The sequence below is a fragment of the Ictidomys tridecemlineatus genome, chromosome 1 (assembly GCF_052094955.1).
Source record: "Ictidomys tridecemlineatus isolate mIctTri1 chromosome 1, mIctTri1.hap1, whole genome shotgun sequence".
Lineage (NCBI taxonomy): Eukaryota > Metazoa > Chordata > Mammalia > Rodentia > Sciuridae > Ictidomys > Ictidomys tridecemlineatus.
The window spans coordinates 69,048,381-69,075,296 of record NC_135477.1 but is presented as its reverse complement, the minus strand read 5'-3'; the positions used below and the strand labels follow the sequence as shown (position 1 = coordinate 69,075,296).

General features: G+C 38.1%; 1 protein-coding gene across 5 annotated transcripts in view; it reads left to right on the top strand.

Annotated features, from left to right (window-relative positions):
- Nucleotides 1-26,916, top strand: part of Sgms1 (sphingomyelin synthase 1) — a 241,629-nt gene that overhangs the window by 180,892 nt on the left and 33,821 nt on the right. For all 5 annotated transcript variants that reach the window (XM_040273817.2, XM_021735877.3, XM_040273816.2 and 2 more), the window contains one exon: nt 19,887-20,739. In XM_040273817.2, coding sequence (XP_040129751.1) covers nt 20,099-20,739 — 641 coding nt within the window. In that variant the 5' untranslated portion in view covers nt 19,887-20,098. The remainder of the gene's footprint in view (nt 1-19,886; nt 20,740-26,916) is intronic.

Genomic DNA, 26,916 nt, shown 5'->3' with positions numbered 1-26,916 from the left:
ATGTTATGTTTAATACAATATTGAATAATATAGTAACTCCTGGTTCAATTTGTTATTCTGTCATTTTTGTGGATGCTGGTTTGATATATCTTTAAGTGGCATAATAGCCATTAGGTAGAAACCAAGGCATTAAGAGGAAGTGCTCAGATTTGCTAGACACTATTAATAATAATTTCACATATTCATCCATTCAACAGATATCTACTAAGAGCCTTTTCTGGGCTAAGTGCTATATTAGTCTGGGAAAGTTTTGGGTCAGTATGTAATTTTATGCAAGGATAGAGTACTTCTGAATAAAAGTTTCAGATTAGTATATGAATATGCATTTGAGTGGCTATTAAAACATTTCAGATACTACTGTTGTGGTTGGCTGTTCAGGAAATAACTGCCCAGGTCACACTATCAGACAACATTTTTGTAAGCCCCTCTTTGCTTATGATCTACATGCTTGTGTGGAATAATGTTCATTTTTCAAGCTAAATGCTTCAAGGAATATAACTAAAGCTAAAATTCTTTTTTTATGTTCTAAAATTTAATGAAACATGAGTGAATTATAGCCTTTTCATTTCTTTCCCTCCTCCCAGCTCTCTGTGGTGTGCCCTTATTTTGAAAAGAGTTGTTTTGTTTGGGTTGTTTTATCCTAAAGAAGAAGAATGAGGAGGAATCAATAGAAAGAAGTAAATGATTCCATTAATCACACGAAAGACTTTTCCAGAAAAGAGGCTAGTGTAAAAACTGCAAATGAAATGTATAAATACAAATTTAAGGCTTTATAAGTAGTTAAATTGTTCTTGAAATTGTAGCCCCCCCCCAAAAAATACATATAAAAGCAAAATCAAGAACTGGTATTTGGATATCTTGGTAGAAGAGTGAATATTTTCAGGCAAAAGAAGTGATTAAAGCTTTTGAGAACAGGTGTTTCTCCTGGATGATCCAGGTAAGTCCTTTATGCAATCACAGGTATCCTTGTTAGGGGTGGGGGAGGTCCTATCTATCTCTCACTTAAGCATGGCAGTGGCTGTGCATGGGAGTGGGCCTTTCTCCATCTTACACCACCTGACTTCCCCTTCTTCCATTCTGTCTTGAGACCCGTGCCGCTCAGCAAGGCATCTTGTTCCCAGCTCATTTCTTCCATGTCGTCTTTACTCTTTCCTCCATAACTGGGAGGAAGCTGGGCTCCTTTCTCAAATTTTGTATTTTGCCCAACTATTAATTCACCCCTCCTCCCCCGCATTTCATTTAAATCTGTTCTAGCTGATGCATCATCTTGGGCCACAATTGCCTCAAGGTAGGGCCTGACTCTTAGTCTTACATCATCTTTGATGCCCTTAGTATCTTTAACCGTGACCCATTTTATAAATCCTAGAGCTTGGTGCTCTGTGACTAGGCTGATAAACACCAGTTACACCCTAAAATCTTTTTTCTCTTTTAGATTGTTCTAGACTAGAAATCTGTGCCTTGGTTTATCTCTGTTCCTCTTCTGATAAGAGTTATCTGTACCACTTCCTGAGGACTACCACTCAACCTGCTCTCTCTCTAAGCTTTAGGGAGTTTCCTGATACTAATCACTTAATATTAGTTACCTAATACTAATTTCTTCCTGCTCGGTTGCTCTGGTCTCCTAACCCACACTGTGGTCACAGTTTGTTGTTGTTTTGAGATGGGGTCTTGCTGTATTGCCTGGGCTGGTCTCAAAATTCCTGGGCTCAAAGATCTTCCTACTTCACCTCCCAAGTAGGCTGGGACAATAGGCATGCATAGTATCTGGGTACCATTATGGAGTTGTCTTGTTTGTACTGGGGATTGAATCCAGAGCTGCTTAACCACTGACCACCTCCCCTCCCCCTCCCCGCCACACCACCTTTTATTATTTAATTTTGAAACAGGGTCTCACTAAGTTGCTTAGGGTGTCCTTAGTTACTGAGGCTGACCTTAAACTTTTGATCTTCCTGCCTCAGCCTCCCAGCCACTGGTATTACAGCCATGTGCCACCACTCCTGGCTGTGGTTTTTAATACTGTCTCGATCACAGCCTAGGATCTGAGTTCTGCAAATTGTCTTATCTGGACCCTTAACCCTAGGTTAGCTCAGTCACCTGCCTCAGGTTACAAAGACATTAAACAAATAAAATACATAAATTATATGGTACAAAAGGTGGTGGTTTGGGGAGGTTCAGTTGACATAAAGGATATATGTAAACAGACTTTGAAGGAGATAAGGAAGTGCGTTCTGAGGCTTTCTGGGGAAGAACATTCCAGAAAGGGCCCCAAGTGCAAAGGCCTTTAGAGGTAGGAGCGTACTTGGAATATTTGAGAAATACCAAGGGGACTAGTGTGATTGATGTGGGAAGGGACAAGTGGGAGGAAAGAGGATGAGAAGAGGCAAGAGAATGAGGTCAGGTAGGAGCAGGAACAAGATCATGTGGGACTTTGTGGGGCCTAGAAAATAAGAGCTTTGATTTTTTTTTTTTTTTTTTTGCTTGGAGTCACATCCAACACAAAGGGCTTTGCTCATTGAAGTGATTTTAGGGTCTAAAGATGACAGCAGGAAGCCCAGACAGGAAGGGCATTAGAGGTAGTTGTATTTAGAAGGTAGGGCCCATGAGACTGGAATGGGGGATGGGGGAGGGAAGAAGCAGGTACAGAGACGGGGGTGGGGGTGGGGGTGAATAATTGTGTACACATATTCATCAGCTTAGAGTCTTGGCTGGAATAGAGGGCAGGCTGAAATTGCAGTTTACTAAGCTGAAGGCATGCCAGAGGAATAAGTTTGGAGGTTAAGAACAGGAATTTGGTTTTGGCCATTTAAGCTATTTGGCTAAACCCATAGTGTGTGCTTCCCTGGGCTCACGGAATGCCCAGGACAATGCTTCATGCACACTGTTGCTTAATAAATGTTTGGTTTTATTTTGATCCAGTGATTTGGCTTTTGTAAATATATGTAATTTTCATTCCTTAGCTCCTTAGTGTTGGCTCTCTTTATACCAAGGAGAAAAGCTCATTAAGTTTATAAATAGAAGATAAATTTGAGCTGTGTCTTTAGTGAAATGGATGTGGCTTCAGCCTTGCCATAGCACGTTTGATAATCTCCTCTCTGAATGATGATTGCTGAGTTTCTTTAATGAATAGGACCTCTCTGTAATGTATACACTGATAGATTTGATCTCCAGAATCACACCCCCCCTCCCGCCGCCCTAAAAAAAAAAAATCCTTAAAAAATATATACTGAGCTCTACAAAAACAGAACTTATTTGAGGCCATGCGACTCTTATTAGGTGTATAGTGTGATTCCTGTCATGGAACTGGATATGGATAGATGACACCCATGAGATTGCCATTATTATTTTATGGTACCAAATAGTTTCTAGAAATAATTTGAGTGCTAAATTCTACCTTCACTTACCAAGAAATTCTTTTTCTCCAGGTATAGTGCATAATTGCTCTTCTTAGTCATTTTTCCAGTTTTGATCTTCATAACTGACATTTTGTTCTTTTACAAATTGAATCCATATTTTCCCCTACTGCTTGTTTCTCTTTTATTCTGAAATAACCTGTGACATTTGAAAGCTAACCTGTTTGATCTCCAAGTGTACATCTTTAGATCACTTGACAAGATTCTGAAATGCTTTCAATGTGCCAGGCCCCTTCTCAGGTTATGATAGCATAATGCCCTTGCATATGAAGCTGACTTTTTGTCCAGTGGTTTATATATCATTGCATGCAGAGTTTTGAAAAATCAAGCATTATATGATCTGGACATTAAAATGCAACTATGGACAGTGATGCCTGCAGTTCTATTTTAATATCTAGGACCCCACTAAGTAAGGAATAAGTAGCAACATGCCATCTTGATACTTTTTGTTTCTGTATACCTGTATTCTCTTCTTTCTCCCAGAGTTCTCTGTTACTGCATATTAATTAGCTACTCACTCAATAAAGGATATAGACATCTTGATACTTTCAGAAGCTGTTGGAAAACATCTTTAAGGTCCTATATTGGGGCTGTATTCCTGCTATGAAACTCTTAAAAAGCTGATTTGTACTGCTAAAAGAGGATTTTGATAGCATTGAAAAGAACGAGGCCCTAAATTTAGACAGAAGATGACTGTGTGTACAATTGGAAAAAAAATTCAAGTTTTTTTTTTGATTCATCACTGAATAAGTTATAAATTTTGTTTTAGTATTTTTAGTTTTTATGTTAAAAATTGGGGAACCTCCATGCACCTCCTCTTTGGGCATAACAACTGGATGGCTGATTACTTTTATATATTTAGGAAACTAAGTTTATATCAGAGGTCTGTAGAACTCACTGCTATTTTCCTCTTCTACTAAAGCACATTTAAAGGAAGAAGCGGTATGATTACAGGAAGTATACTGTCCCATCTGAAAATAGTATTTTTTAGATTATTTATTTAAAAAGTTACTTTTCTTCTGATGAACTAATTTATGAGTTTACTCTTTTTTTGTAGGTGTGGAAAAGTGAATTCTAAAGAGGGTGGTTGGATCAAATTGATACTAGAAGACTTTGGAATTAAGAAGTATGTTCTTAAGATCTGACCACCTTCTTTCTCTAGTAGTCATTTTCTCATTCATGGAACAGATCATTTGTAATGAGTGCCAAGTGTATGCCAAGCACTGGTTGTCTTGTAGAGATATGAAAATTCTAACCAAGGGATCTTCCCTCACGGAACTTCTATTCTGTTAACCACATTTAACAAGATAAGAAGGTAGTTATGTTAGTGTGTACCAACAAACATTAAGTGTTAGAAACATAATACAATAGAGTCAAGAGGAGGGACTTACCTTTAAATTAGTTTATTTATTTATTTATGGTACTGTGGATTTAACCCAAGAGTACTTAACCACTGAGCTACATGCCCATCCCTTTTTATTTTGAAACAGTCATGCTAAGGGCCTCACTAAGATGATGAAGCTGGCCTCAAACTTGGAATCCTCTTGCTCCAGCCTCCTGAGTCACTGAGATTACAGGCATACACCACTGAGCTTTGTGAGGTGGGACTTTTGAGAGATGATTAATGCTGTTTGTTATTATGGGAGTGGGTTCCTTAGAAAAGGCCAAGTTTGACTCTCTCTTCCCTTGCTCTTTATTTGCCCTTCTCCCTTTCACCATGGGATGATGCAGCAAAAAGGTCCCCACCAGATGTTGATACTTTGATCTTGGATTTCCCAGCCTCTAGGACTGTGAGGAAATAAACTTCTGTTCTTTATTAATTACCTAGTCCCTAGTGTTTTGTTAGAGCAGCACAAAATACACTAAGACAAACAGGTTGACCTGAGAAGGCTTGTTTGAAGAAACAACATAGGATTGAAGGCCTGAAAATTGAGTGGAAGCCATTCATATGAATAACAAGAGTGATTATGTTCCAAGTATAGGTAAGAACATGTTCAAAGGCCCTGATGCTGTTAGAGATTAAAAATAGAGTAGGATAATTGGTAAGAAGGGGCTTATGTGACATGTAACAGTTAAGAACAGATTTTATTCTAAGAGCAGTGAGAAGTCATTGCAGAATTTTAAAGATGGAAATCACAGTTTACTGTGATTCTTGCTGTCTTCTGTAGTTGAAGTTTGGATGGGATGACATTTGCACAGGAGCAGCACTGAAGAGGCCGTGGCAGTAATTCCAGTGAAATGTGGTGTTGCCCTCATAGTGGTTATAATGAAGGTGAAGTAGGTGGATTCACAGTATGCTTGAGGGGCGGATTTGGCAGAACTCACACTTTGGTGACACTGGCTTTTTTTTTTTTTTTTGGTACTGGGGATTGAACTCAGGTGCCCTTGACCACTGAGTCACATCCCCAGCCCCCCCCCCTTTTTTTTTGTATTTTAGAGACAGTGTCTTGATGAGTTGCTTAGGGCCTTGCTAAATTTCTGAGGCTGGTTTTAAACTCAAGATCCTCCTGTCTCAGCCTCCCAAGGTGTTGGGATTATAGGCATGCACACTGTTTTTTGTTTTGTTTTTAATGTGGTTCTTCATCTTTGCCAACTCAGTAGCTAAATAAAGAATGTAGCATCTTGCTATTGTTTTAATTTTCTTCTCTTTTTTAAAATTGGTGAGATTGAATTTTATTCTCCATGTTTGTTGGTCTTTTATTTAATTTTTACTTTACTATTGAAATGCTAAAGATCACACCCAGGACTTCATGAATGCTAGTATTTTTAAATTTTTTTTTGCTTGTGTATTGATTGCCCTATTTCTAATCTCTGATTAAAATCTTTTTTTTTTTTTAAACTGGATGTGATAGTGCACATCTGTAATCCCAATGACTAGGGAGGCTGAGGCAGGCAAATCACAAGTTCCAGGAAAGCCTTGGCAGCTTAGTGAGACCTGTCTAAAAATTTAAAAAATGTAAAATGTGGGGAGATGGGAATGTAGCTCAGTTGTAGAGTGCCCCCTGGGTTCAATCCCCAGTACTACAATCAATCAATCAATCAATCAATCAATCATTCTTCTCATCAGATTTTCAAGAGCCTTTCATAGTTACAGTCTATGATAGGTTGAAAAATATTTTGTCCTATGTTGTTGCTTATCTTTCAATTTTATTTTTGGAATATTTTGACTGTACATTTTTAATGGTTAGTTAAAGCTATGGTTTATATACTTTATATATTAATGTTAGAGACTGTAAATGCTTGTGAACTTGAGAGAACACTTTATGCATGACTCATTTTGAACTTTAGCTCTTCCAGTGTAACATGTTACACTGATATATATTTAAGACTGTTTTGTGAGTAAAGAACTATTTGACCTAATGCAGAATAGCCCTAAGTGTGCTTGTTCAAATCTTGTATCTATTTTGAAAATTATCTTTTCATGCTTTCTGTTAACTAATTTTACAACTTGTATAGTTTTATATAATTTATTTATAATTCAGTGGTGACACTGATTAGTTTTAAAATTCTAATTTTGTTGTACTTAGAATTATGGAAGCCACAGAATAAAACAATAAAAATGTGTAAAGCACAAATAAGTGTAGTCTTTCTGGTAAACTTTGTGCCATTCACTGTTGTTTTTACTACTTTGGGGTCCTAGTCATGGTCTTGTAAGATTATAGAAAAGCTCAGATATGCAGTATGCTTGCATAAAAAATATAAAAATATCCATATTGCTAATTATGAACTCTCCACATGCACAGTAAAATTACATGAGTATCATGGAGATAGCATCAATTGATGGCTTAGAAGACGACTTGTAGTTCTTGCAATTCTAATACCTTCAGATGTCACTTTTACCCAGACCTCCCTTGTTGAGAGTTTCTCCAGATCCTTTTATAACTTGAGAAAGATGCTGGGGTAATAATTTCATTGACGTTATGCTGCCCCCTGGTGGTGTTACACCTTAGTCCAAACCAGAGCTGTAGTGGTTGGACTGATTCTGTGCATAAGCCTACTTCCTGGCTAAGGTTCCTTTCTAGTCAGCTGAGCTTTGGGGCTCTGAACTGTTGGTCAGGGATAAAGAAGATCAGTCAAGATGAGTCCCAGAAGTTTGGGGATTTGCCAGATTCCAGTTAGAACCAAGAAGTCACAGTTAATGGTGACTGGAGCAAAGCTGGTGAATTGATGATTGTTTACTTTTAAGATTTGGTATAGTTGCTGGGGCAGAGGGCTTATTTGAGTGTAGAGGTAAGGTCAAGGAGACGTACTCTTGCTTTTCTTGAAATATTTGATCCTGTTTGCTTCCAGGAGAGCAAGAGAAGGAGATGGTGGAGAATAAAGCATAGTAGGAACAGGGACATAAAGAAACAAAGCCATACACCTTCTGTGGTCAGAAATGTCCACAAGATGTATCTTGAAGCATCATCAATTTAGAGCTTACCCTTTTAATATTCTCTGGTCCAAAAATAGTTTGAATTTCCTAGTTATCAAATAGGGATTAGAAATTTATTTTGGGATAGAAACTTGAACTTGATTTCTTCTATTTGGACCTGTGAGTTGTTGCTAATTTTGAAACATGGTGTTAGTTCCCAGAGTCATGTTCCTCAAATCAGCTTTCCCTTTTTACTCTATTGAGTCAAATTTATACATGTAGTTTAGTAAGCCTTTTCCCAAGGAAATGGAAAACCTTTGGTTACCCAGCTAAGGGGTATTTCTAATCCCCAGTTGACTATAATAAAAATTTATTTAAGTATAGATGGAATTTTATTTTATTTTATTTTTTATTTTTTTTTAAAGAGAAAGTGAGAGAGGGAGAGAGAGAGAGAGAATTTTTTTAATATTTATTATTTATCGGCAGACACAACATCTTTGTTTGTATGTGGTGCTGAGAATCAAACCCGGGCCGCACGCATGCCAGGCGAGCACGCTACCGCTTGAGCCACATCCCTAGCCCTAGATGGAATTTTAAAAATAATTTTTTATACTAATCAACAGATTATATGTTACCAACACAAGGCAGTCCCCAATTTAAAAACTGAAAGTGTGCTTTAAAAGAGTTGCTTTTTATTATCTGTTAGGCTTAGGGAGTGGTGCTCCAATTATCAGTCTTCCAAAGTTCATAGGTTACTAAACATGGCCATTCTCCTAAGTTAAAATAATCAAAAATTATCTAAGAATTTCTGACTGCTTCTAAGTTAGCAAAATCATTGTAAGAGAGAAGTAACTTAGAAACTAAAATAGTAAATCTTCAAGGATGTTGTGATGGTGCATGAGACAAGGGAAAATGTATTTGAAATTTGAATAGCCTTAGAAACCTGGAGGAAATGGTTAATGGTTATAAAATACAGATAGATTTCGTTACTCTTCTTGTCAGTCATTATATAACGTTTAAAAGGCACCATTGCCTTTTATAAGGCTATGGTGGAAAGTACAATGAGAATTCTTCCTTTGGATATCAAGAGCACTGTCCTGCATTACATCCCCAGTGATCCTCAGTGAGGAAGGTCAGGGTGAGGATTGAGAGTTGTGACTTGGATGAAATGGAGGAAACAAAGCCAAGATAACAAAAAGCAGGATGGAGCTTTTGTCAAGATCTTTTTTCTCTCTCCCTTTTTTCCTTGAGAATAATTTGTCAACATGGAATAATAATAATAGAAACTTTTTTTAAAATTTTCAGGCACTTTTTTGGACACCTGGATGAAGTTTTTCAGTCTGACAAATTATGTCCCCTCTAGTTCTGAGAAATATTTTTTAATAATTTATTTGGTATTGTTTAAATTAAGAAGATTTAAAATCACTTTCCCTTTTTCCTTCAGTTCCCACTATTCCAATATTGAACTACCTAGATTACTTTTTTAGTATTTTCTCTTGATTTTCCATCTTTTGTTTTGTTCTGTTTTCTGAAAGATTTTTCAACTTTACTTTCTTTTGTTTCTATTGAATATTTCATATATACCATGAGTTTCTGGGAGATTCCTTTTAAAATAATCTGTCCTTTTCTTTTTAAGTACCATCTTGTTCTTGTTCTATACCTTCTCTCTTTGAGAATGTTAAGGGTTTTTTTTAACATTATTATATCTCTCCTTTGTCTAAGTTCTTTTGCTGTTTTGTTTACTTATGTATTTATTTATTCTTGTTTCATTCTTTGGCTTTTATATTTATTTAAAGAGTTTCTTCAAATGTCTTTTGGCCTGGGGTGTTTTTGGTTTTGTTTCGTTTAGTTTTCTGTTTTAAAGTAGTCAGTAATAAAGCTATCTGGAAGCTTTTTGTGTGAGGTTACTTTGTTTATTATGAAAGTCAGTGCAAGATGATCAATGAGCTTAGGTCTTTTCTCTTAAACATTTTTTAGACCTTTACAGAAAAAATTATCTGATCATTTACTTGGAAGTTGGTGTCTAGTGAAGTAAGGGGCAGATTCCACTCATGACCGTCTGTTTGCATCTTTTACTTGTTCTCTTGTTTTTAGTAAGGTACCAGCTCCCACCTGTTTGGTGTTTCCTCCTCTTTTGAAAGAGAATAGACATCAGTCTTCCTGATATGGGGAAGGAGTGGTTGCTCCATTGAGCAAAGTGAGAGTTGAAAGGTCACTTCAGAACTGATCTTTCAGCCAGTCCTCTATGATTAACTCCAGCTTCACTGCTTGTTCCACAGTTACCTGATGTCACCATATACTTTTGAATTGTCTGTTTGATAAATCAGATTGCCACCCCTAGGCCATCTGCTTCCCAACGTCACATGGTATTGCTATTTTCACCTCTGTTCTCTTTGCCTTTCTTATTTTCTTAAAACCCTTTTTAAATTGTTTGTGGTGATTTTTGATTGAGTTCAGACAATCAGAAGGGGTTCTATCCCCTGCCTCCCCCATCCCCCAAAGGGGATATGGGTGCTAAATTGAGATCTTTGGGCTTTTATATTGATATAGTTTGTATTATATACTTTTGCTAATATCTCTTCCTCTTTTGACCTCCCTTTGCCCTTTTGTTCTCATGTCTTTTCTCCTGAGGTATAAGGTACAAGCCAGAGGAGAGAACCTACAGTTGACCTGTACCTTCTTTGAACACAAAACACACCTTTTAAAAAAAATTGTATCATGTTTTTTCCAAATGTTTAGTTGGTCAGATGATGTGTGTGTGATGTGTGTGTGTGTGTGTGTGTGTGTGTGTGTGTGTGTGTGTGTGTGTGTGTTTTATTGGAGATTGATTGAACCCAGGGTCTCCCACATTAGGCAAGTTTAAGGTTTAAGGTTCATTTCTTTGTTTTATCTCTTTACTGTATCCATTTCTCAGTCTCTTAAAACCTGTCTTGTTTTCTCAAATTCATGGTTTGACATACTTCCTATTTTTGTACCTGCCAAATTTCCCTCCTGGTGGATCATTTCCTCATGTGATTCATAATTTTCAATTATTTATCATCCTCAGTAAGGCCTTTTTTTTTCCCATGAGAGAGTTGTGAACACTTGCTTATTGAGAGGTCTCTAAGGAGCTGTTTTTTCATTTATTTCTCTTTAGTGTTTACATTAATTTCTTGGCCTGGAAATCTCATACCATGTAGGTGGAGTCAGTTTGGACTCTATATTATTGTATGCCAATTTCATAGGTCCAATTTTTCTGTCTTAAAAGGATCCTTTCTTTGATCAAGGGCGTTGCTGGAATCTGAAAGGTCCCTACCTCTAGCTTCTCGGGTTCAAGTCTGGTTTCCTCCTGAGCCACAGGTGTTAGCCTGTAACTTTTCCACTGTGGCTATGTGATTATTCTTTTTTTAGTACATGGGAAATTTCTTTTCTTTAATTTGAAACTGATTATGGTGTGAAAATTTCAGCAGTTATATTTTATGTTGGTTTTTATATGTTTGGTGTACAAAGGAGATTTATATCACTGGGTTCATGCTCTGGGATTCTTAAATTTAACCCACTTCTCTTAAGTGTTTTAAGCTCTAGAGACTTCAAGGCAAATGAGGATGGGCTCACATTATGTGCAGAACTAAGGCCCATCAGAGAGCAGTATGGCATCGGGTTGCTGTTGAGTCACACTGGAGGTAGAAACCAGAGCACAGCAAATGGCAATAGGAAAGGGGAACAGATGGGGACAGCCTTCAAGGGAGGGTCTCTAGGAAGTCACAGCTGATTAGCTAGAGTGAGTGAGGGGAAAGTGAAGTTGAGGAGGAGCAATCTCTTTGCACAGATTCAGGTGTTTTGCTTATTTTTGCAGTTCAGAAGATAGGGCAGGCCATACCAGTACAGTTAAAATCTCTTGCCTGCCACAGTCCTCGCCATTCCCTGTTCTCTGTGACCCATTGACCAAGTGTGCCTGGTCCTTGGAGATATTTCTGAAACAGTTGAAAGCCTGGCAGATTGAGTTTCCTGGTAGCCTGTTAAATTTATGTCTGCTTCTCTTGAGTTGAAAAGAGACTGAGATAAGAAGGGACAAAGGAATGGTGGGCAGAGTGACTTCATTCCTCTCCTCTGACACTGGCTCTGACAATGGCTTTGCCACTAGCCCCAGCTGCCCAACTGACCACTGTTGGATTTTCTGTAGAAAAAGGAGGAAAAAAGGAAGGATCTGAACCTTTATCTCCCTTAGATGTCTCCAAATAGCTCCTGTTCTTAGGCATCTATTAAACTCCATGTCAGATTTTTTTTTTTTTTTTACAGTTCTACAAGATAACAGAATTATTTTTGCTTTAGAAATGGATAAACCTAGGGCAGTTTAAGTGAGCCAGGTTCCCTAGGGTACTGCATCGAAGTTCTTAGAAACGAGGAACCTGGCCTTGTATCCTTTTCCTAAGTTATCTGATTTTTTGTCACACTCTTGATTGGCATTTATGATGGATTCAGAAGACAGCTTTTTTAATTCCAGCTAAACCAGCAGTGAATTAGAAGGATATAGTTCTCATTTTTGAAGAGAAGAATGGGAAGAAGAGAAAGGAACAGAGTGTTGTGTGATAGAAATAGAGTCTGTGTTCGTCTTTCCCAGGCTTCTCTGGGTGGATGAAATCAGCACTGTGCACTTCAGCCCCTGCGAGAGGGGTGGGATCTGGAAATGCTGCTTGTATCCTGACATTCTCAAGTGCTGCTGGAGTGAAGCCAAGTCCACGTACTGCTGATTAACCAGACACATATGAAAATAGCCCTGCTGGCTTCAGACAGAGAGGCAGCTGATCAGTTTAGTGGGAATAGATCATCTTCAAAGGTTGTGGTAATTGAGTTCTAAGATGGAAATCCAATGAGAAAACTATAGTGATTAGTTGTCAAAAGAGCTATGCTGTTTTCCTGATCATAATCACAACAGAGTTTTCAAATGGCCTTTCCGAACATTTGTAGCAGCCTGGGTATTGAAGGATGATGGTTTGTTGTTTTTCTCTCTGGCATGATAGGAAATGCCTGAGACTAGAATTTCTTCATGCCCTTAGGTTTGCATTTCAACTTTTTTTGTTGGTAGTTTGGCTCACCTCAGCACCATTACGTTTTGGGAATTTGAAGGGTTTTGGAACCTATTATACAGAGGGCAAAGGTTCTGGGTTTTTAGAGAAACCTACAAGCTCATTTCATATTTTTAAAGAAAGCTAGTGTAGGCAGCATCTATTTTTAGTTTTACAATGCAGCTTGCATGTTTAAAAACAGAATATGCTTGAAAGAAGAGCAGTCATTTTCTCCTTCCAAACACAAGTAATGAGTTTATCAGAGAAATTTTTAAAATATTGAAAAAAACCCTGAAAATTATTTCATAATTGCTACCCCAAGTTAACAGTTAAGAAAATGATAAACAGCTTCTGGACTTTCGTCTTATGATATTTACAGTACATGTTCTTTCAAGAATGTTATTCTGTTTGGTAACCTGTTTATTCAGTTGACAGAAGTGTAAGTGTATATCACTTTAATATAGAAATGTGGTATAATCTGTAGTAGAGGCTTAGTATTCTGCTGCATGATGATTATCAATTGCTATTGTAGAATTTTTAGTTTTTTATTTTATTTTTTCTGTAATGATTCTTTGGATTTTCTGGTTACTAAATATTTATATATACATCTTGTCAAGAAATGAATCAAATGGGGTCTTGGAGTCTGGGACATAGAATTCACTGGTGATAGGACTCTGTGATATGCATGGAACAGTTATATATTTCATACCCTCAGGGAAACAGCTAGAACCATAATATATGGTATACAGTTGGTATGGCTGATTTCTTTTCATATATCATAACTGTTAATTTATAAGCAACCAAAAATCATCTGTTTTCCCCTGGCACATTGAGGGCTACCACATTCCAATATAGTTCCTACATTTTGAGAAGGGGGCATAAGAAATGGGATTAACCTTTGGGTGAGTTACAGGGCAGCCACTGAGAAGGAATGCATTTCAGATATTGTGAAATCTAAGTATTAAGTACATTAAATAGACAAGGTTTGGAGGAGAGAAAGATGTCTTCAGACAAGGCTCTTCTCACAGCCCACAGTATTAACAGCCTGAGTGGACTGAAAGGCAAATAAGTACGCTGCAGCAAGCCCTTCTCACATCTAAGCAAAGTAGGTCACCAGACACTTAGTTTAAGGAATCTGTTTTGTAAGGGATGATTTTTATTTGCCAACCAGAGTTGGACTGAGGAACTGTGAACACGGCAGGTAATAGCTGTTTAAAATAAAATAAAGAGCCGTTTAAAGGTTAAGGCATCAAAAATAATCTAAAACTTCCAAAACTGTAGAGTGAAACAAATATTTAAGTCTTTCAGGTAAACCAATGTGGTTGTTACTCTTAATAAAATTTTTGTTCTTCAAATATGTATCATTTTATGAGCTCTGCTTATTTGAATTAACTCTTCAAGTGCTGAATAGGAAAATGTACAGCTTTATGTAGACTGATTTGAAGAAGAGCACTGGAAAGCTATCCTGAGAATTTAATAACCTAAGAGTGTTCCAGTGGGCTGCATCACCTTAAAAGTGACTTTTTAGATAAAGTTCTAGTAGATATGAAGACTTTTACATGAACAGGAAGTTTTACAAAAAGTCAAGTGTTTTGTGAAAAACAGTATAAATTCTTTATTTGTATTGCTTTTTCAACAAAGTACTCATAGGGAGTTTTTGTTTTTGTTTTCTTTTAATAAAGTGTGAGCTAAGTGTCATATGCCCGTCCACAATTTGATCTTGGATGAACTTGATGATAAGCTATTAAAATAAAATCATGTGTCGTCTCCATGTTGCTTTTGTTTTTGTTTTAGAGCTTTGATCCATGACGCAGGAAGTTTAACTTACTCTATGTAAGATTTTTATGTGCAACTTCCTACTATCACTTTTCATTATCAGCATCTGGAAACCTCGGGAACCCTCTTTTCCCTGCAGTTTCTTCATTGACTTGCCAGCTGTGTTTGTTCAATCTTGGGTCCATTGTGCCTTAAAAAAATCATGAAAACTCAATTCTCAATTTCAGGGCAGTTATTTTACAAAGCCATTTAATCTTCAAGGAAAGAATAAATTGAACTCAGTTTATTATTTTCTTGTATTTTTATGTATTACTTTACTTTTCAAAGCACTGTCAGGTGTATGTAAATTCCTTTTACTAATGGAATAAGTGGATGGAATAAACTGTTGCATTTCAGGAAACTGAAGTTCTGGAGTTAGAGGACAAGTTAATGGTAGAGCAAGCATTGGAACTAGAGATTTTCCATCAATAACTGTACATTTTCATTCTTAAAAACCCATGTGTTCAGTCTGTAATTGTGATGGTAGGTTTTTGTTAGCACAACACTGCTTAATTTCTAGACAAGCCAAATAATAACACAATATAATATATTTGTTTGATTTTTGTTTTTGTGGTACTAGGGTTTGAACTCAGGGCCTACCATGAGTTCAAACCCTAGTATGCTAGGCAAGTGCTCTACCACTGAGCTATATCCCCTGATCTTATAATTTGTTGCTTTATTTTTATTTTGTGATAGGGTCTTACTAAATTGCCCAGGCAGGCTTCAAACTTCAATCCTCCCACCTCAGCCTCCCAAGTAACTGGGATTATAGGCCTAGGCCACCACGCCCAACCATAACATAATGAATTCTTTTGGGGACCTGTAAACAGACATTCCTAAGTGATTTGTTTAGTAACTTTTTTTTTCCCATTTCAGATGAGTTTTTATTGGTGCATTGTAATTATATATAACAGTGGGATTCATTATTATATATTTTGTACATGCACACAACAGAACAATATAATTTCCTCAGTTTTATTTATTAAAATTTCTGCCTTTTAGGCAAAATAGCATGAACTTAAGGTATAAAAAGAGTTTTAAAATATAATTGTTTTATTTAATCTAAAACATTACCCTTTATTTATTTATTTTGTAATTTCCAGATTTTTTAATGTAAATTTTTAAAATTTATATATGATAGCAGAATGTATTCCATTTCTTATTACATATATAGAGCACAATTTTTCATATCTCTGGTTGTAAACATAGTTTATTCACACCATTTGACCCAGCTCTCCTCAGTCTATACCCAAAGGACTTAAAAATAGCATACTACAGGGACACAGTCACATCAATGTTTATGCAGCACAATTCATAATAGGTAAACTGTGAAACCAACCTAGATGCCCTTCAACAGATGAATGGATAAAAAAAAAATGTGGCATATATACACAATGGGATATTACTCAGCAATAAAAGAGAATAAAATCATGGCATTTGCAGGTAAATGGATCGAGTTAGAGAAGATAATGCCAAGTGAAGTTAGCCAATCCCAAAAAACCAAATGCTAAATGTTTTCTCTGATATAAGGAGACTGGCTCATAGTGGGATAGGGAGCTGGAACATAGGAGGAATAGACAACTCTAGATAGGGCAGAGCGGTTGGAGGGGAAAGGAGGGGTCACAGGGTAATTAATGATATTTAGTAATTTTTCTTGGTTAAATTCTCTTCTATTACTAGAGTAATTGCTTTAACTTATTTTACTGTTTTAGAAATCTGGCCTTGATAATTAACTATAAATAGTTTATACCACAGCATAGCATATTATCTAAAGGCTTTTATAGCTTCTAAGACTAAAATATCTATTTTAAAAATTAGAGCCAAATTGAATTTAGCATATTTTTTACTTAGTTGAGACCAGATAAAAGGTCTTCCTGAGCTTAGGACCTGTGGTAACCATATGCTGTCATTCACCTTTTATTGTCTGGGACACCACCACTTTTTAGAACTTTCTAGACTTTCTGCCCACATGCTCAGATCTGGGAGATGGTTGAAGACCTCACAGCGGGACAGCGCTGAAGAGCATCTTGGGTCTCAGCCCCAGGACTACCTCTTTGTTATGTATGAAATTTTAGACAAACCATAACTCACTGGGCTGTGGTATTTATCTCTAAAAATTACATATGAACAAGAGTTGCTATACTACTTCTGTCTCCCAAATTCTATGATATTTTTGGGAGGATGAGTTTATTTACAGTGTTTTTATTCTTATATTAATTTTTCCCAGTTCTGAGGGAAGTCTACCAATTTGGTATTCCTTGTTGGTCTCCCAATAATGGATTCAAGGTGGCTCTTCTGGGTGTTAGTGGTAGTTGTTTTCCTAGCCCAGCTGACCATATATCGTCCAACATCCAAACTGGTTTTAAACAATCTTTACTATCAGTGTCATTTTCAATACATTTGTTTTCCATTAACCATCAATGTGGTGCAGGGTCTGAGGGATATTTTTGAAGATAATGAGCAGTGGTTGAGTACCCACAGGGGCTTTCTCTGGGAATGTTTTTGTTATCCTAGTTAACTATGGAATGGAAGTCATTAATTTATCTTGCTATCTCTGAAGAGTTTCTCTGGCTATCAGAAACTGCTGGAAGGTCTTCTTTTTCAAGATTAGTGTTTCTTCATTTGGATGGATTTTACAGTGCTGGCCATACCAGATGAATGTTTGATAGCCCTGTATTGAATTACCTCCCACCATTTTTTTTTTAAGTTGATTATCTCTTAAGAGATATGTGCCTCCTTCTCCCTCAGTGAGAAGTGAAACAGCACCTTGGCCTGGCTGTGGTCTCCGTGGTTCTAAGGGGGTTTCCCATCCTGGCCAACTTCCTGTGTTGGGCAAGGAGAAGCATGAAGAACTTGGGGGAGAAGCCTGTGTTTGTTTCCCTTAGGCCAAGACACTCCACTGAGGATTTTCTTTAGAGTCTTACAGTCACTTCAGGATATTGAAGGGCTCTCTTGATGGTTCCTGTAATTCTGCAGAGGAGTATTTAAGGAAAATTCTGCTGAGGGGGATTTAAGGAAAGGCCTTGGGCCCTGTGCTGAGGAGATCCTGGCCTGTGCAACCTTCTGTCTGGTGTGCATGTTTCCTTGCCACTCTGTGGTCAGTCCTCATCACAGAGGAAGTTCTGTGGTGGTGACAGGGAGTCTGAGATCCACTTTGGTTTTGTTTCTCTCTGGAAAATGCTTATCTTATTTTCCTGGAACATCCAAATTGGTTTAAAGCAGTTTTCATTATCAGTGTCATTTTCAATAGATTCATTTTCCATTAACCATCAATGTGGTGCAGGGTCTGAGGGCTATTTTTAAGAATAATGAGCAGTGGTTGATTGAGTACTTACTGAGTCCTGGGCATGGGAGATACATGGCTGCTGAAGGTGTTCTAAGTTGTTCTAAGCCTCCTGGGGGAGTCTAGACAGACACTTAATGAGGGGAGGGTGTGATAAGAAAGGTGCAGAGCACTGCAGATTCCTAGAAAAGGGAATACCCGATATTCTTGCAGGGCCTAGAATATCTTTTAAGGTTTTTATTGTCATTGATTGGTTGTTATTTGGACTGGGAAATTGAAAGTAGACATGCTCTCCATCCTCATGCCAGAATTAGATTGGGAGTTCATTGGAGATGAATTGAAGAGAAAAAGTGGTGCAGAGATTGGACAGCTTTGATGAAGTCAATTTGAGAAGTCCTGCTAATTATTTTTTTAATCTGGAGAATTTCCTCATGCTTTTAACATCCTAATGTATACTGTTATACCTGGGAGAGATTATAGTACACAATTCCTATGTTTGTTGGTTACGGATTTTTTTTTTAACATAGAAAATTTTTTTCAGATTATCATTCCATAAAAACATGTTAAGGAAATGATGTCATCATTAATTTTCAGCTCTTAAACTTCCAGATCTGTGCAAGCTTTTTTGCAGTTGACACATTGACCATATAAGGAAACAGTTAGCCTATAGGTTGTTTTGTTTTGTTTTGTTTTGTTTCAGTGCCGGGGCTGAACCCAAGACCCCTTGTGTGCTGGCCCTGAGCCACATCCCCAGCCCTGGTAGAATTTTTTCATAGTGATATAAAGTGGACAGTGGCTGGTGGACATGATCGATAGTATGGGAAAAGTTAAAAGAGGGCCTGGATACCAACAGACCCTTTTGAAAATCATTACTTTTCGAGCTAGGTTATGTTTCACCAATTTTCATTTTTTAATCATTGACAATAAAATCCTGTGAAGGAAATATTTTTGATTATCCTCATCCCCATTTTACAGATGAATGAACTGAAGCTCACATAATGGGTGGAAGGAAAATGCTGGGAGACAAACTGTGGTCTCTTTTCTGCTAAAGGCAGATTATATAGTTATATAAATTTATAAATTTTTGAATCTTTCTTTTGAATTTTCTCTACAGGTATGCCTTTTGATTATTGTGACTTAGCTGGTTAAGTATTTTTAATGAATAAATACACTAGTTTAGTGTATTTAAATTTAACCTGTAACTCTTCTAGACAGGCTACCCCTTGACTGAAGGCAAGTTCCTTGACATTTATAGAAGTAAGATTTTTCATTTATAAATGAGGGAGTTGGATCAAATCCTTCATTTTCAAACCATGGTGAATTCCACAGAATCCCCCAGGGGCTGGGAGTGGAAAGATCAACAAAGCAGGCAGAGCTGTCTCCCTCCCCTCCATTTCAGCCCAGGCAGCCAGATAGGTAACTTCTGATGGGGCTCAAGCACATTTGGAAAAAGGAATTAACTGACTTTTTGGTAAAACTGTAAAATTATTGGGCCAGATGATCTGCATTTCTGTAGTTTTCTCTGATGTCTATTTAAGTTGAATACAGCATATGCATTTTTAAACATTCTTCACCAGATAGAATAATGGATTTTAAAAATTGCCATATTCTTTCACATTATTAAGTACAAAGAGAATCAAGAATAATGGATTTTAAAAATTGCCATATTCTTTCACATTATTAAGTACAAAGAGAATCAATGGTTTGTGTAGAGCCGTGTTCAAAGCACTATTGAATTATCCTTAGTAGGTACACCACTGGAGATCCTAGAATACATGTGTGTTCTGACCTTATTCTTTTTCAGATCCAACTTAGTGCTGTCAGAGAAGACAAATAACCAGAGAAATGGTGCTCCCTGAAACTATTACATGTTTCAAAACTATGGAGTTCACAACTGACTTTCCATTTTTGTGTGCAAGTGTTTTGGGGGAGTTGATATGGAAGTCCCAGTAACCTAACCTTTTCTTTTGCTTCCACAGAAGGAAGAATTCTGTTCAAAAATGAGGTGAATGAATGCTCATGCACTCAGAAACCCTGGACAGCTTCATGAGGTATTTAACAACTGCCCTGACCATCTTGCCAAACAAGTCTCCACTCATGAGGCCCAATAAGATGAACCAGCCAAGGAGGGACAGTGTCCTGCCCTGTAGGAACAGTGACTGCTGACCTCTGAGAACAAGCTGGGGACTGCATGTCGTCTGCCAGTACAATGAAGGAAGTGGTTTATTGGTCACCCAAGAAGGTGGCAGACTGGCTGTTGGAGAATGCTATGCCAGAATACTGTGAACCTCTAGAACATTTCACAGGCCAGGATTTGATCAACCTAACCCGAGAGGATTTCAAAAAACCCCCTTTGTGCCGAGTCTCCTCTGACAACGGGCAGCGGCTCTTGGACATGATAGAGACCCTGAAAATGGAGCACCACATGGAAGCACACAAGAATGGCCATGCCAACGGACACCTCAACATTGGCGTAGATGTCCCCACCCCTGACGGCAGCTTTAGCATCAAGATTAAGCCCAATGGGATGCCAAATGGGTATAGGAAAGAGATGATAAAGATCCCCATGCCAGAACTAGAGCGCTCCCAGTACCCCATGGAGTGGGGCAAGACGTTTCTGGCCTTCCTTTACGCACTTTCCTGTTTTGTTCTCACCACAGTGATGATCTCGGTCGTCCATGAACGAGTGCCTCCTAAGGAGGTGCAGCCTCCACTACCGGACACGTTTTTTGACCATTTTAACCGGGTGCAGTGGGCCTTTTCTATTTGTGAAATTAACGGCATGATCCTTGTAGGACTCTGGTTAATTCAATGGCTGCTCTTAAAATACAAGTAAGTAAAGTCAAAGCTCTAAGATGCGGTGAAAGAGGGGTTTATACTCCAGAAAGTGAAATTCATCAAGCAGTTGGAATCAAAGCATATTAACTGCTTTTTCTTTCATTTTTTTAACTGCATACTCTGTTGAGCTAACTAAAATTCTGGGAGCTTTAAGAAAATGCTGTTAGTTCCCTGGTTTGTTCAATATTCATATAGCATGACAACTAGGACTGTGAGAGATGATGTTCTGTTTTCACTTAATGAGAAGGAAAACTCTCAGACATCTTTCAGAAAGTACTGGCTGATAAACAGCAGGTAAACCACCTAGTCTTGGTGTTATTAACTCAGGAAGTAAATGATTGGCAGCTGGCCTAAGTATTGCGTATGGTGGGGATAATTTTCCCCACATAGTCAGACCTGGAACCTCACAGATACATATTGAAAGATGAGTTCAGAATAAGTATTCCACAGTGGCTTGGGTTGTTGGGAAAATGATATCCTTAGCATACGACTTGGGTAGGTGGAATGTGGAGGAACCTTGGTGATTTTGTCTTATTTGTTTTGTGGCAATTAAAGCAGACTGTGACTATTCCATTCAAGTCTCTCAGGGCTATAAATAGGCACCTCCGTTTAGTTTTGTGTGGGTGCAAGTGGTTTTCAGGTCTCAAGCTCTAAACTCAAACATAGATTTCCAAAACCACTTACCTGGGTAACGACTTGTTCTTGTTAATTAATGCCCTTGTCTTTGGTGTCTGACTTTCCTCTGAGTGAAACATCTTTATGACGCCCTTGTGTGGGGTTCTGGCAGCCATTCATTGAGTAAGTTCAGTTCCTCTTGGTGAACTGTTTCATGACCCACAGTGCAGCTAAGTATCAAAGAAATCACCTTAACTCAAGAAAATAAATTGTGGAAATAGAGTTCATTCTGAACTGTCTCTGACAGAAATGATGGGATTTTTTCCTGGTAGTTTATTAAATTATTTGAGTCTTGTTTTATCTTATAAATTATATCTGTGAATGGAAATGATGAGAGCAGTTGCTCACTCTTGGCCAGGGAAGGACTATCTTAATCTAGATAAAAGTCATTGAAGTAGTCAGTGTTTATTTAGGGCTGGTTTGGCAATCCTAAAGTTTAAACAGAAACTGAAATAAAACTAGTGGTCTGGGCTACATTTGATTTGGTTGAAGAGCTGTTTCTGTTGCTTAGTTTTAAGAGGATGAAGGATATGTTTAGAAATATGGATGTTCAGAATTCCTTAAATGCATTCCTTTGGTTGCCAAACTTCAGTCCTGCTTTTTGAATTATAAACTTTTTGACTTCTCAACTTTTTTCCCTAAAAGCCCAATGGGGGAAAAAAATGTTAGTTCTTCTCTACAAAGGAAAGTTTAACTTGAATTATGCTTCCTGTTTTTTTTTCCCTGATGTTTGGTGTTTTGTTTTTGTGTGTTTGTTTCCTAAATTTTTATCAAAATTCTTCCATGCAGGCATATAATTTACTACTTTGGAATCTAGCTTGGAATAAATCACACATGATTCTCACAGAACTGTGGCTTTTAAATGAGTTTATTCTTGTTCAAAGGAACTGTCTTTGATATAGGACTATTTTCTTTAAAATGTTTATTTTTTTCTCAGCAAGAGATTTTCCTGAAATCTGCAAACTTTTTTATTTTATGTTTTCCTGGTACTCATTGCCAGTACTGCTGACACTTATATATTTAAATTGTTCAGCAATAAACTAGCCAATTTGTTTCTTTTACAGAATTAATCCAGGACTGGGATGCAGGCAGCCTGTATTCCAGCCCAGCCAGGGCCTAATGTGATGAGTGGTTTGGGTGGATCCCTAAATATTTTTCTCAGATAATAAGGTCCCCTCAAATATAAACTTCTGTTGTCCTAGGCAACCATGTGTTCTTTGAATTTAACATTACTGGACATGCCACTCAGGTTCAGAGTATTTCTGTCTAGAATGCATCCAGCTAAGGATTCTTTAAAGTCTTCTTTGAACCATGTGTGGTGGTGCATGCCTGTGATCCCAGCTGCTCGAGGAGGCTGAGGCAGGAGGGTCACAAGTTAGAGGCCAGCCTTGGCAACTTAGTGAGACCTAAAAATTTTAGAAGAGGACTTAGTGGCAAAATGCTAGCTTAGCCTTTTTGAGGTCCTCGGTTCAATCCCCAGTGGGGGACAGGGAGATGGAGTCCTCCCTCTGGTTTTCATCTCTGGAAAGATAGGGATGTGGGAAGCGAATGTTGTCCTAAACATCCCTGCCCCTGTCCTTCTACTGGGCCACACCACTGCTGTCCATCTCCTTCCTTGTGATCTCTTGTGAGTGTATGTGGCCCACCAGACGTATAAGAGGTAAGAAGATACAGACTGACATATCACGCAGTAGGTAGTGAACTGCATTTCCCTGGCTCTCATAAAGAAGGTTAAAAAGATCTTAATTAAAATTTTAAATTTTGTAGTGTCATAGTTTCCTTGTTGCTAGTAAATTACATATTATAGTATAGCAGTTTTATTCATGCAGCATTTTCAGGAAATAGATCCTTCTGGTATGGAATGTTTTGTTTAACAGAGTGTTAACCTCTCCCTCTTTTTGTGTTTGACTCTCCTGAGTTTCGACCTGTCTCCCCACCATCCACCAGGAAGTTTATCACTTTAACAGCACACTTTATTCAGCTCCTTGGAATTAAACCTGTGTGGCTATTAATTCCCAATAGGGCCCTTGACTTTGATTTTAAGAGCCCTAGAGCCCTTAAAAAAATAGCATATTCCATCTTTCTTTTTTGTCCTCTACTTTTCAGAGAAGAAATAGGATGAAGCTGTAGAGGATGACTTACAATTGAGGAGTGAGACCACTGGAATTTAGCTAGCATCTCCCAGTGGAACACCCTGTAACTTGAGCTTGGAGATGCTGGAAAACCTTAGAGCTTAAATTGTGACATTTGGCTCTCTCCTTATGTTGTATACAGTTGTTCTTTCCTGTGGAACATAGGTTCTGTTTTATTGCACTTTTGTTGCACTTCCCCTCATTTCATTCTTCACATCTTCCCGTCACGTCTGGATGTATATATGTTTACATAAGCACATATCCTCGTGGGATTTCCATGGCATTGAGAAGGGGAAAGCAACAATAATACCTGTCCTTGAGAAATTCTTTGGTTTTTAAAATTGTAAATAAATGTTGTCTCCCCATTTAGAATTGGACTTTCAAGCCACTGACTAGGAAAAATTCCTGGGAATCTGCATTTGTGTCAGACTTCACTGCAAAACAGGTATCCCTTGTTTTAAGAAAGCATGATAAAAAATATATTAAACATACAGATTTGATAAAGCCTGAAGACTTAAAGACTTTGCATGGCTAAGTCGTAGTTAACACGGTGGCACCGATGTGTGATGTGTGTGCCTCCACTCTGTCAGGACATTGTAACCCCCTGACAGGCCAGGGAGCATACTGTAGAATTTCCAAGTCAAAGGTTTACTAGTCACTAGAGGAATAATTATGACTGAGTGTGGTAATCAAACTCAACTTGTCTGGCGTCAAATATGCTAGCTTTGAAAACTTCCATTTTTTTTCCTTCCTCTCTGACCAGTGGCATTTATCAGAAACCTAAGAGGGCTCCTCCCTTCATTGTCACTGAGTTGAGTCAGTTCCAGCTATGTCAGTTCTAATTTCAGATACATCTCCTCTTTACACCCCAAGTTGGAGTTCTCAGTCGAGACTCACATGGAGAACCAGTTCCTCAGCCTGATGCTCAGGGTTCTTCCTATTCCAGTCCCTGGCTAGCCTGCCTAACCTCTAGCTACTCCATTCCATGCTTCTCCTTGAACTAGCTCGTAGCACATTTCATTCTATTACTTGTGTGTGTGTCTCCTTCACTACTAGATTTTAAGTTTCTCAAAAACTAGATCCCATTCATCATTCATCTTTATATCTTTCTGCCTGGTACAGAGTCTAGCACATAGAAATACCCAGAAAATGCTCTTTTAAAAATGCATTCGTTCATTCAACCTGTATTCTCTGAGCAACTTAGTATGTGTCGGGTACTTGTAGACCCTGGGGATGCTACATTGAACAGAGGACCTGGGATTCTCATGAAGCTTATCTTCTGGCTGGGGTAAGGTGGCAGTAAACAAATGGATAGATGATAATAGCTAATTGAAGGGAAATGGAGAAAAAGCAGCATAAAGGGCGAGTGTTGGAGATGGTGAGGAGGGATGGAGCTAGTAATGAGGTGACAGTTGAGCACATGAAGGAGAGTGGCATGGGGGCTTTCAGGGGAAGAGCAGTGCAGGCAGGAGACCCAGCAGGTGCAGAACTCCTGAGGAGCACCCAAGGGTCTCTGGGGCCCCTGAGCTGGTGGAGTAGGGACTCAAGAGGTCTGTTGAGATGTGGGTGGTGGCTCATGCAGGGCATTTGTGGGTGAAGAGTTGGGATTTTGTTTCCTGTGTGGTAAGTCATTTGAGGTGGAGGATGTGAGCAGATTTATATCTTGAAAGATTCATGACTGTGGCTGCAGTCTAGAGAGCAGGGAAGCAGGATTTGAAGCAGGAGGACTGAATGGGTTGCCACTTTGGAAGTCCAGGTGGTTGAATTGATTCATGTAATGTTTGTTCAGTGAATGAATTTTGGGTGGGTGATGGGAAGCCCTGGCTTCTGTTGCATTTAGAGCTGCCCATCTTTTGTTGGGGTACAACATTTTCCTGAAAGGAGTAGTGTAAGTCATTTGGGGATTGGGGAACAGATTGTATAAAATTCATTAAATATTGCAGGATATGTTGGTCCATTAGTGGTGGAAATTGTTTTAGAAAAAAGAAAAGGAGCCTTGGTCAGTTGGGTTGTGGGGTGGAGTTGAAAGAGCTTGGTGGTAGAGTTGTTTGGAGGATAGGGTAGAACATTCTGTTATAAACACTTGACAGAGACATAGTGAGGCTGGTGATGTGGAAATGGTCACTGAGTGGATTCTTTGAAAACTGAGCCCATGCCAAAGGGAAGGGACTAGACAAGGGAAGGGTGGGCAGATCCGGCTTAAGGCCTTCCATGTGTCTGTATTTAGGACTGTTCCTTCCTGATCTGGCAGGAAGGAACAAGTATAGTCTTCTGTATGGTTTTTCTGAGATTATATTCTGATAGTACTGGAATGGATTTTTAGATGTTTACTGGCCTTGTATATTCTATGTTCAGAGATTCCTTGGGTAAGAACTTATTTTTTTTTTTGTCATTTAAGAAATTTTTTAATTGTCAATTAATCTTGTATTTTATTTATTTGGTTGGTTGTTTATTATACTGAGGATTGAACACAGGGCCTCACACATGCCAGGCAAGTATTCTATCACTGAGCCATAACTCCAGCCCATTTTGTTGTCATTTTAAAGTTTTATTTAATTAATTTTTTTATTTGGTGCTAAGGATTGAGCCCAGGGCCTTGCATATGCTAACCATGTACTTTACCACTGAGCTGTACCCCCAACCTTATTTAATATTTTTATTTCCCGTGAAGGCTTGGTTTTAGAGGCCTTGTCTGTTAGGTAGATTTCTGACAACATAAAACCATATTTTAACCTCTGATAAAGGATCTGGTTTGGAGGGCCTTATCTGTTAGGTGGGTTTCTGCCAACATAAAAAACCGTATAGCATTTTCCTCTCTTCTGTGACTGGAATCTAATTCCCAAGGACAGAATCTTTGAGTTGATTGCAACTGCTTCTGTCAGATGCTAATTTGATTGTTTTGGGTTGTGTTTTATTTAACAGACTAGACTCTCCACTAACATTTATCTTTCATTCTACCCTATTTTAATTCCATCAGTGCTTCTTTTCACATTAAGTTGATTGAATCAAAGTACTTACTCATTCTTCTTCTAATCCCCAAGGAACTTTATGAGCCCAGATACTGTCAACATTTTTCCATTGTTTTATATCTTGATGGTTATGATTAAGTAAAGTTCTTAAAAGCACTTACTGATGTAGAGCATTTGATGTGAAGCAGGTCTTTTCAGGTTCCTGTTCAATAGTTTGTTTTGTAACTTTCAGGAGAACCTTTTCTTAACGTCATTTCACTTTCTTATAAATTATGCTGTTGTTGACCAGAAGGCTAGTCTGTAATGGAACTTTGGGGCATCTTCACATTTAGTTACCAAGAATTATTAGACACTATGTGCTAGGGAGGCAGCATCAAGCAGAACATTTGCATATT